This window comes from Saccostrea echinata, unplaced genomic scaffold, assembly GCF_033153115.1.
Source record: "Saccostrea echinata isolate AGI-Se365-2 ecotype Australia unplaced genomic scaffold, CSIRO_AGI_Sech_v1 ptg000030l, whole genome shotgun sequence".
NCBI classification, from domain to species: domain Eukaryota; kingdom Metazoa; phylum Mollusca; class Bivalvia; order Ostreida; family Ostreidae; genus Saccostrea; species Saccostrea echinata.
In genome coordinates this window covers 2917492-2929905 of record NW_026889779.1, presented here as the reverse complement: position 1 = coordinate 2929905, position 12414 = coordinate 2917492, and the positions used below count along the sequence as shown (strand labels likewise).

General features: G+C 32.1%; 1 protein-coding gene across 2 annotated transcripts; it reads left to right on the top strand.

Annotated features, from left to right (window-relative positions):
* Positions 1-5021: 5021 nt before the first annotated feature.
* Positions 5022-12384, top strand: LOC133197110 (splicing factor U2AF 26 kDa subunit-like). Of its 2 annotated transcripts, none has more exons than XM_061332958.1 (8): positions 5022-5102; positions 8623-8710; positions 8808-8874; positions 9860-9936; positions 11149-11220; positions 11507-11640; positions 11775-11876; positions 11986-12384. In XM_061332958.1, the coding sequence occupies exons 1-8, from the start codon at positions 5059-5061 to the stop codon at positions 12131-12133; spliced, it is 732 nt and encodes a 243-aa protein (XP_061188942.1). In that variant the 5' UTR covers positions 5022-5058; the 3' UTR covers positions 12134-12384. The 2 variants fall into 2 exon arrangements, with proteins under 2 accessions (XP_061188942.1, XP_061188944.1); XM_061332960.1 differs by lacking the exon at positions 9860-9936 and adding an exon at positions 10651-10724 and having other exon boundaries at positions 5036-5102.
* The last annotated feature ends 30 nt before the right edge of the window (positions 12385-12414 follow it).

The following is a 12414-nucleotide window of genomic DNA, read 5'->3' as shown; positions in this document are numbered from 1 at the left end:
GAATCATCAATGTGCATGGGAGACCAATGTTCATAGGTAACCCTTGCCCATGAATGTTCATCCCTACATACTATAACTTTATCAAAGTAGTAGTATTTTGTTCACTGAATCTTCTGTACATACAGCTTACCCATAAAATTTTGTCCTTATGAACCAGTAGAATGTTGGTTGCCCACAAATATTGATCCCCAAGAATTTAAATGATTTCACAGTATGTGCATAATTAAGTAAGACCATATATGATTGAATAAGAAATGAAAAAGGTCGTACACAACATCTGTAATATTTTATAACGGTTCAATCTGTCTTTTATTCTAGTAGAAATTACATAAAGCTATTCTCTCTCTCTCTCTCTCTCTCTCTTGGCAACTACGTTTACATTTATATGAGCTTTTCACACACATATTACATTTCACTATTAAGATACAATGTATACAGCTTTGGCAGAAGACTTCTCAAATGATCTATGTCTTCTAGGCCAAGTGTACAACACAGATCACTTGTAAACTTGTTCACGAGCACCAAGTTTAAAAATAAATACACCTCTTAAACACATTTATAATTGTATTTACATTTTGAAGCAGACTACATGTCGTCCTTTAGACAAAGAGATCTTCAATGATAAGAATGTAACTGACTGTTTTGAATTTGGCTATTCTTATTAGAGAATCATTCAATGATACTTCTTTATGAGTTTGCATGGTTCTGAATTATCCTAAAATAAAAAAAAATCCATGTATCAAGTAACATAGAAAACTGGTATCAATGGCACTTGTTAAATCCATTAAAAAATTCAGGGAAGCAAAGATAAGCTAGCTTACAATGTTACCATTTTCATGGTATTCCTGTAGGAATAAGGAATGATATTTTGTCTGCAGTGATCCCCCATGCCACCCTATTGGTCTGGAAAAGAACCACCCAAGTTGTTATAATGGCTATCCATATCACTGTTCCAATCATTGACCGTATTACATCTGAAAACATAGTATCATATACATTCTTTCAGGATCAGTAATATTTTATAGGTATATTTAAAAATAATTTTTATAAAGATGTTACAAGGATTATTATTCTACATGTTCATGAGTTATATATAAGAACATGATTTGGTTTAACAAATTCAAAATTTATTTTGGTTTTCTTGATTAAACAGCTTTTCTTGAAATTTGCATCATAAAATAAATGTTGAAGAACCCCTGTGGTCTAACAGGTTCCTAACTTACATGTCTTGATTTGTTTTTGTTCTTGGTATTCTGGTTTTAGGAAGGCCTCCCTGAAGAACCAGACAGAGTTGATAAACCATAAAAAAGGCAGGAAAGCAAAGCCACCTGGTTAAAAAATAAATGATTTACTAGCACATTAATTTACATTAGAAAAAAAAGGAGGGAGCTTACTTGAGAGCAAATACGGTTTTTGAAATCAAAAATAGATTGATGCAAAAGATATCTCTCATTTTTTTTAAAGACTTACCAATGTAATACTTTCTGCACAAGTCTAATTTGTCTTCATTTTTCACTTTTGCCAAATCCATTGTTAATCACTGTAACATAAAAGAGTTTAATTAAAATGCAAATATTGCTATGCAATAAATGGACTGGTTTTCTTCTCCAACCTCAGTAAGATTATATGTTCCAGAAGACATTAACTTAGACATATCATATATCTAGTAGTGTAACAGCCCTGATACATTTTGGACTTGTTAAGATAGCGGCAAGCATCTGGGGCTGAGATTTCTCCAACTTGCCTTGTAACAATGGCTGTATTACATTCTCATTTCAAACCATTTGTGTGTGTGTGTGTGTGTGTGTGTGTGATTTTTAAAGTCATATATGGCATATCTTTTATAAGTTCAGACTAACTAAAATTAAAAAGATCTTTCTAGTTGTTTTATTACTTTAAGTAAAGATAGGACTTTCCTGTAAATTACACAATTTAAATCAATCACGTTTCAAAGATATTAGAAATTTAAAACAAAAACTGATTTATTTACTGCCTCCGGATTTAAATAACAGACATAATTTAAGGTCAGTTTGACAATAGAAACATGAGGTTATTCATGTTTAAAATCCGTGAAAATTTAAATTTGAATGTAAATAACATATATCATTTTATCTTCACTCAATCTCGATCTTCACTCAATCTCGTATTTTTATTTTTTAGCTCAGATACACCATATATAGCTTTAAATCTTCATCTACACCAGGACTATGACCATAGAGTATCTTTTCTTTATAGTTATGCATACCATGAATAGGAATAAATTATATATAGCTTTAAAAGAGTAAAATTGGAATTAAATTAAAATGTTAAAGCAACATATATTTTAGCTGCTAACTGTGGCTCTCTGAGACAGAAAATTCAGAGAGATATACCAGAGATGGTATGTCTGTTTGAATTTTCTGTCCCAGGTCTGGTATGTCTGTCCAAAGGACAAGTGCACTTAAGCAATGCTTAATGGGCCCTTTTTCAGAGCTGTTTTACTTTAGAATATATGACCAAATCGTTCTCTTTTGGTAATAGTTAAACACAAGTGGATATTTCTAATTAAAAATTACGCTAAAATGTCACCTAAATCAGCATGGATTTAAAACAAATGAAGAGTTTTAATGCCTATAGATACCCCAAATCCGGAAAAGTCGTATCGAACCTATTTTGAGTTTCGTTTATTTAAATCAAGGGGAGGAGACATTTAAATTGACACTTGAACAATCTGATGGTGGATCATTGACGGGCGCGTTTGCCGAATACTTCTTGCGCTATTTTACCTGTAAAAAATCGAATGAAGTTTATAGATGCCTGTAGCCATAGTGATCAAACTAAGAAATTTGCATGCTTGCATTTGAAAAAATGCAATAAGTATTAACATTAGTTCCTTTAAATTTTGAAAAGAAAAAATTGTATTTAGGTGGCTTTCAATACCGGTACCATTGTCTTGCATGAATGTTAAAAATGTTTGACACTTTTATGTATGATGACATTTTAACGACACTAAACACTCCTAACCCTCCCGTGTTCCTAAAACCAAATACATACAACATCTCTAAGTGGTACGACTTTGATATAATGATATAAAACGTGGCTATGTTTTACAGTGAGCACATTTGTGGAATGTTTACCTGGGTAGAACTCATGTGACTACCGTTATTTTAAATAATTTATTCCACAGGTGGGTTCAACACAGGTCATACAGGTAAATAGCTCTTGCTTGCTATAGGAAAAACGTTGAACTTTACATACATTTTTAATATTTTAAGTACCAGCCTAATCTTGTACAAATTTCCTACTTTCACACAAGTTTTATAAATGTATAATGCGTTTTTTGTCATTCGCACAAGTTTGTACAACATTAGGCTGACAGAAAACAAAAGCTTTGAAATGAATGACCGTAGTCGATTTACTATAGAAAATCATGAATGTCGACTGACCCCTACCACATTGTATGGCTTTTCTCTTTGTATATTCATGAATACCAGTGATAAAATTTGTTGATTCTTATGGTTTAGATATCAATTAATGATTTGAGATGGCAAATTAAGTTTCATTTGATTCTTCATTTTTTCACATTTTACCGGGGCCCATGAGTGCACTCGTTCTTTTCTGCACCAGAAAGATAAGTTTTGAATCTACAGAAATATTTTGCACTTAATAAACATTATTAAAATATATGATTGAGTGAATAAAGACAGCAGCAAGCATCTGGGCTGAGATTTCTCCAAACTTGATCTCAGACTGTATCATATTCTCATTTCAAACCATTACTATTTGTGAGATTTTTAAATGAGTAAAATTGGTATTAAAATGTTAAAGCAGGATATATTTTAGCTTCAGAAGTGTAGATAAATACTAGATATGGTATGTCTGTCCAATTTTTCTGTCCAAGAGAGATGCAGTTTTGCAGCTACATACATTGTACACTTAAAAAATATCTGAGTGACATTTTTAAGAAAATTCATTTATATGAAGAAAATTTACAAAACTGTTTTAAAATACTTTAATGTTGTTAAAATTCAGTTGTAATACATCACTAAATAGATTAACAACAATTTTTTTCATCTGAATACATAGGAAAGGGTATATATAATTAAAATGCCAAAATTGAAGAATTTGCCTAGGTAGGCTAGTATGCCAGGCTTAAAATTAAAACCCCGATATCTTGAATATATTAACTAGTTGCAGAACTGTATTGTTATGGTTTTATATTTTAGTCTTTGACCATACTGCTACAGATCCTGTAATGTAAATAAAGTACAATTTATGGAGCAAGATTTTCTGCACACTTTGGAGATGTATTTCCCCACTTTCCAGCATTGGTCTACAGACCAATAAACTCGTTAGCCATCTGACAACAAATTCACAACAAGCGAATTTATTGGTCTGTAGAGATGACTATAAAGGGTTAGGAGGTGGATAAAATATACAGGTTGGTTATAGAATATGTCTAAAATTAGGGGATGAAGGGTCGTTGATTAAATACTGCTGGAAATTGGCAAAATACATCCCCAAAGTGTGCAGAAAATCTTGTGCCATAAATTGCACTTCATTTACATTACGGGATCTGTGGTGTTATGGTCAAAGACTAAAATATAAAACCATAACAATACAGTTCTGCAGATATATATTAATATCATTAATGTTTTCGCAGATAGATATAACTCAGACTTGACAAAAACATTTAGTCCTCTACCTTCATGGCAATAAAAAGGTAATACCTTCTGTTAGATGTAAAATGATTTTTTCAAGCTGTCAAATGTAAAAGACATTTTATTTAACTGGCTAAAAACCAAAATGAATAATGGATACAAATTTGGGATGTTAAAACTATCTTGCTGGTAAAATTGCTGAAGATTGTCCCTTGTAAGTCCTTGGTTTGATGTACTTTATAAACAAAATATTAATTTAATGTTTTAATTAATATACACACCGTTTAAATACTGTAATTGTTCTAAAAATCAATCTCTCATATCGTCCACTTCTTCCTTCTCTGACACTGAATGCAAACTACGTCACGGAAACTGTGCACTTGTGTGCTACGTCATAGTTTCCGCGTTAGTCGAAAACATGGCTGAGTACCTTGCGTCGATTTTTGGCACAGAAAAGGACAAGTAATGCTAATTTCCAGCTTCATATTCAGTAGTATAAGGCCTGTTTTTAAGCATTTGATGATAACTATAGTTAATTTTACAATATCATTTTTACAGATGTTTCATGAAATTCTGAAATTAGTTAAATATAACAAAACCAGATCCAGATTGATTTTTGCAGCTGCAGATTTTGTATCTGTACGGTAAAAAAAAGAAAAAAAAAACAGGAAAACAAATTTGAGATTCATAATAGATATAGTGTACTTATATTTTGTTTGTATATTACGTTTGTTTTAGAGAATGACTTGAATTAAGAAACTCCATTTTGATGTCAGATCATTTGGAAATCATGTCTTACTTGTTTTATCAGAGACATAAAAATCCAAGCCCAAATCTAGATAAAACCACAGAGATTTTACTTAATTTTCAAACTGGCTTATGCTGAATGTACCATTTGACCTTTCGTAACCCAGCTTGTTGCTTTATTTGATGGGGGAAGATTTACCAGTGTATGCCAATCTCGTCAGTTTAAACCTAAGGCAAGGAACTTGCCAGTTTTAGAATATAGTGGGAAGATATAAAATTTGTTAAAATTTAGGAGTTTTTCAAAGGTTTTTTTCATTGGCAATTTAGCCAATTTGACAACTGGTGTGGAGGTGTAGATTTTATATCTTGTTTTCCCACATGGTGAATTAAAATCTGCTGGTGACCTAAATTCGTCCCAATTTCCCTACTGAAAAGCAGGCATTTTGAAATGCGCCTACCCAAGAGGTTAGGGTCAGTCTTCACTTACCACCTGAGATGAGTTAATATTTAGTAGATCAAGATACATTCTTTTAAATTAAACCACCATAACACTAGATTATAGTGTTTAGTCAAGTGATCTGAGGTATGTGGCCGAAGGTAGCCACTTTCTTTGAAAAAGAAAAAAAAATGTGCTAATATTACCAAAAATGTATCATAGCTGGTATTTCCTAAAAATTGTTGAGAAGAGGTGCACAAGATCATATACTGACATTATAAGTGTGGGACTTATGAAGCTATTGTACAGGAAATAAGAAATTAAAGCTTAAAATACATTGCATATGTCCTTAACCATTTTCACAAATGTTTTAAGATTTCAATGTAAAATTCTTCCCAAAATGAATGAAAAAGGCTGCAAAAATATTAGTCAAAAACATTGGAAAGTAAATCAGTTACCCTGAAATTCAGTAGACATCCTAACAAATTTCTGATAAGATGGTACAGTTCAATTATACAGTGTTTTTTTTTTTTTAATGCTAAAAACTGTTATTCATTTTTCGAAATTTGACAGTCTACCCTATACATCTATCCCAAGACCATTATTATTAGTTTGTCTCTAAATATGTAGTTCATGGAAAAAATGTGGCATCTTAAGGAAAAAAAATTAAGATTATTATATTGTTTACTTAATAACTTTTTTTGACTAGTTCTTTTAAATGAAAAAGGTGAAGATAACGAACAGTGATCAATCTCAAAAAATCTACAAACAATAAAAATCTGTGAACAGGGCATAAAACAAGGACCTCTAGAGGTGGAATCAGGTGCCAAGGAGGAGTAATCATCCACTGTTGACCAGCCACACCTGCTTTGATTCCTATGTATTGATGAACATTCCATCATCAAATTTAGTGTAAAAACTAAGGCCTAACAATTGATATGAAACATGTCAGCCAAAATATGACCCAATGATAGGTTATATTTGTTAACAAGGTCATTATAATGACCATAGAATTTACGAAATGCTGACTTTCAGGGATTTATTAGTACCTTCTCAGGGGCCGAAATTCAGCACCAATCCCAATTGAAAATGAGTTCAGTTTTTCCCAATTTGGCAGTATTTTTTCCCAAATTGGTGAACAATGCTTTTATATTTAATTATCTTGGAAAAACACAGAGTAAAATTGTCAGATTGTCTTTAATTTTCATCTATAACTCATTTAGCAAAGCTACAGTCATAACACATGTTTAAAAATGCTGTAAAAACATCGCCAACTTTTAATCCGAATTTCCTCTGTTTTTTCTGAAAATGGTGATATTGTGTAACTGTATAGATTTATTAAATTATATCCACCTACTCAATTGATCTACGAGTGAATGGTAAAGACTGTAGGCATTATTTCAGATAGAAAAATATATTTTCAATGTTTTAATACATATTAAAAGAGGACGGAGAAAATGTGTACTTTGTATAATTTTTTGTAGTAGGTTTATAATCTCCAGAAAAAGATTCTGTAATGACCGAAATTGGAATCTCATACACACATGTACTACCCTAAGTTGCATAGGTAAATGTTTTATACTCGTTGAAGTCAATTTTACGTTTATTGGTCTATTTTTCATAATTGATCTTATGTGATGAAGTTGGATCATATTTATAATTGTCTGTTTGGGTGCCCAAATTAGAGTTCATGCTGAAATGTTAAATGAATAACACCTGAATACATGATTTAAGCAACATTTTAAATTTTTCCCAATTTCATCAAATAGCCAATAATATTTTCCCAATTCCCCAAAAATGGCCTTTCCCAAAATAGGCTGATAAATCCTTGACTTTAACAAGGTTGTTAAAATTCCTGTAACATCAACTTATTTGTCAGTAGCCTGCCTTGGTTTAAAAAAATGATTGTAATTGGAGCATGCAATTAAGTATCAAATAAGTTGGGAGACATAAACACCATGTCCAGTTGTTAGCAGATTTATGATACATAAATAAGGAAAGTTGAGGATGTAAAAGTTGAAGTCATCTTGTTTGTTATACAATTTAGTTGTTAGTTGGTCTTATAGTCTATAGTGAGTAAACATCCAAATATTAAACAGATGTGGCAGACTCTGTGGTGTCTTTTACATGTATTTCAAGTTCACTGAAATATATCAAGTCAACATATGAATGGAAGTAAATATTGTTAATTGATAAGACCTTGTGGATATATTTGAATATGTCTGAATGTCAAGTTGGAAGCCACAGCAAATGTTTTCTTCTCCTGCAGAAGTTTTTGAATAAATTCTGCTCTATAGGAATATTAAAAAAGTATGTTAATAAAGGAGCACAATTAGTGCCCATAGAAATTCCAAGTTTGTTAGAAGATCTGGTCTGTGAGAACTACATAGGTGTTGTCAATGAGGGACTCTAGCATCCTTTTGATATAAAATTTACAGTACTTTTGTGTAGAATCAGAGTTTTTAACAAAATAATTTTGTTGATGACCAATCACAAGTTACAAAAATTTCTGAGTACCCACCACCCAGATACAAATAAAACTATGAAAAATATGCAGAGTATGTTGTTCTATATTGAATTAATTTGTTGGAAATTTTCTGTCATGTTGATTCATTCAAGCATCTAGTTTGATTGAAGCCAAAGTGATTGAATTAATTTGTTGGAAGTTTTCTGTCATGTTGATTCATTCCAAGCATCTAGTTTGATTGAGGCCAAAGTGTTTGATTGTATATGATTACATTCCCTGAGAAATTTTCCTTTCACTTATATATACATTATTTGATACATAATATATTTCAGGGTAAACTGTTCATTTTACTTCAAAATTGGAGCTTGTCGACATGGAGAACGCTGTTCACGTCTTCACAACAAACCCACTTTCAGTCAGGTAGGTACAATTACTCTCTGAATTTTGCAATTTTGACTTCCTTTCTTTTTGTTTGAATAAATTGAGAAGACAGATCAATGTTTTATTCTCTTTATAGACAGTACTAATTGAGAATTTGTACATGAACCCTCAGAACACAGCACTGACTGCAGATGGATCTCATAGTAAGTTTTAGAAATAGTGTACAATTCCCTCTATTGATACGTACAATTACCATCCAGTGCCCAACTTTAAGATTCTGTAACTTTCTTTAAAATTTGTGTTTGAATGAAAACTTGAATTTTAAATAGATATGAAAACAAGTAAATTTTTAATGTCAGAAAATTTACAATATTTTTTATATCCATTTTATCATTGCTTCACACAATGGATACCTGATAGTATTTTTTGTTGTGACACAAGTACATGTTTAATTTATATTCATATGTTTTTATTAGAGCAAACACAAAAAATAAAATCTATAGGTACAGCTTAAAAGCCTTTGAATCAATGCTCTAGGTATGCCTTAGGCAGGTATCATACACAGGAAGCAAGAAATGAATCATTGAAGTTCTAAATGTCAAAGGAATCATCCACTGTTCCATATTAAACAGGGTGTATTATATACAAAAAATGTCTACATCAGAATCAAACCAAGATTGATACTGACAAAGACACTCCCATGGTAGTAGGTACAGTATATGAAGAGAGACTAAAAGGTAGCAATAAAACCCTGCACTGTATTTTTAAAGTCTGGATTATTTTTCAGTCATTTCATTATCTATTGAAAAAAAAAAGATTCAGGAGAAAATACAAATATTTTAAATTCTTAGAAGTGATCCCGGAGACAGAAAAATTATGGGAAAAAACTTTAAATCTGTTACTCTGCAACATATACTTTGTTGGACCTCAATTAGAAACAAATATGAACCATTTAAAGCTCTCTAACAGATCTGCCCTTTCAATATATCTCAGAATCCTTACTATCAGCATATAATTTTTTTTTCTTAAATTGAACATGTACTTTCCTTCATGCACATGTATTCATGCCAAAAGCATACCTAAAGCACATGAATTCTATGTGCACATGCAACTCATAAATGTATGAATTTAATGTATTCATGGATGATGATAATAAGTTGGAGTCAGTGTTTGTGCATTGATTTTCAGTTCCTGTGGATGATGTACAAGGCCAGCAAAATTATGATGATTTTTTCGAGGAAGTTTTTACTGAGTTAGAGGATAAGGTAACGTAACAGTGTTGCATCCTCTTCATTCAGCACAAACAGATGGGTCTCGCCTCGATGTCGGCCTATTTCTCCTCTACTTTTTTTTGTCAATTGAGGGTTAACTCCTCTCCAAGTGGAGGTGGTTCTTGACAGCAAACTTTGTGCAATGATTTTTTTTTTTGTCCAATTCATACAATTTTCCTCAAGATTATGACAGTATCTGTTTATTTAAATAGAAAAAGACAACTCCATGAAAGATAGAATATTGTCTGAATAATTTTTGGCAGATTATATTTTGGTAATATAAACATTGTACAAAGTTTGATGGGATTTTGACCAATGGCCCTGTCCTTTATAAGGTGAAAGGTCGGCCACGTGTGTTGTCCCTTTTGTTTTGTAGAAATCAGTGGTGCTGCCAGAGAAGACCATTCATGACATTTTTATTTGTGGCAAACACACTGCATTACTTAGAGCTTCTTTCTCTGGGGGGATATTTTTTTCCCTGTAGAATAATTGCATTTCTTTTAACATGACCTCTGTGCTTCTGCTTGTGTCAAAGAATAAGAAAGGTAAGTTGAAACAAATAAAAATGTCATGTTTCACAAACCAAAGCCTGGTTTAACTGCAGAGAATACTGATGTTTTTTCTTGTAGATTTATAATGTAGAGATAAGACCTAATCTGTCCATTCCTCTGGCAGCTCTAGCTTTTTTCTGTTTTCTATTCATTGTAGTCCAGATGGACGATACAGAATTACAACAATTTTATGATGAATTCTTTGAAGAAGTTTATGTAGAATTGGAGAAGGTAGGACCTGAAGCCCCCTAATAATGTGTTACGTACATAAGAATACATATTTAAAGTCCATTGAAATTACACAAATATACAGAGCTAGATTCCTAATTGAGTACATGTAGTCATATATATGGTGTTTGGCACAGGTAAATTTTGTCACTAGATGGTTCTCATTGATATTTATCCACCTGTGAAGGGGACACATACAAGCAGTACAGTTAGTAATTACTATGTATTCTGATGTGTCGTATGGTACAAAGAAATAAAAATTTTGACAACAGTTTTATTTGAAATATTTATTCTGCTGTGAAGCAGTATTAAGTAAATGGAATAGTTAAATCTTTGTAAATTGGGAATTATAAAATTGTAAATTATAAATTGTTATTCTGAGACAGAAGCTGTAAGCTGGGATAGATTGGTGGTTTTTGTTTTTCAGTATGGAGAGATAGAAGAAATGAATGTCTGTGACAACCTGGGTGACCATTTGGTGGGAAATGTCTATGTTAAGGTGAGGAAAACACTGTCTAGCAAATTTTTAGTGATAGTTTAGAAAGGCAACTTATAGAATCAGAGGCCAATTTTTTCATTGTTTCTTTCTTACATACAAAATGCCTGTACCCCTGCATGAAATCTTGCATATGATCTAAACAAATCTGTCAAATGGCATTGATTTGTTCAGGTTTACAGTACTGCATCAATATTTTTACAGCAAATCAAAAAAAAAAACTTACTACATAATACATGTATTATAGTACATATAAAATGGTCCTTGAATGTAAACAATTTGGTTTCAGTTTCGATATGAGGAAGATGCAGAAAAAGCTGTGAATGAATTGAACAATCGCTGGTTCAATGGCCGACCAGTTCATGCAGAATTGTCACCAGTCACAGACTTCCGAGAAGCATGTTGTCGGCAGTATGAAATGGGGTAAGACAATCATTTCAAAGGGATTTATTGTCATGCCTATTTTTGGTTAATTAGGAATTTATTATGTAAATATCTTCCATGGCCCATATAATGTTATGATTATACTAACTTTGTACATTTCTGTCTGTTTAAAGTGAGTGTACTCGTGGTGGTTTTTGTAACTTTATGCACTTGAAGCCGATTTCCAGAGAATTGAGACGTGAACTCTATGGCAGAAGTCGTCGAAAGGTTAGAAGGTAAGAAAACCTCAGTAGATTGTTCCTTCTGTTTGTTAAACTGAAATTTATTGATTATTTAAAAAGTACTCAAATAAATTTACACTAACATATTAAAATTTATTTATAGATCACGTTCACGATCACCACCTACAAGACGAAGCAGGAGCCGCAGTAGAGAGCGTCGGCGATCAAGGTCACGGGAACGTAGGTCAAGGTCACGTAGTAGAGAGAGGAGAAGGTCCAGAGAAAGGGATGGAAGACATGGCAGATACTGAGCAATGACTGTTGCGTCTTCATCTTTTGTTGTATTTTTTTGATGAACCAAACCAAACAGTTTATCATGTCATTCATTTTGTGTGTAGCATTATTAAACTGATTCATTTAAATATAAGAGTTTTTTGTGCAATTTTTAGCTTACCTCAGTAACTGGAAAAAGCTTTGCAGAATGCTCTATTTGTAGTATCATTGTAACAGGTTGAATATATGTGTTCAGTTTGTAAGGAACAATAAATCCTTCCTGATCTTAGCATGCATTACGTATGAAGGGATGAAATTC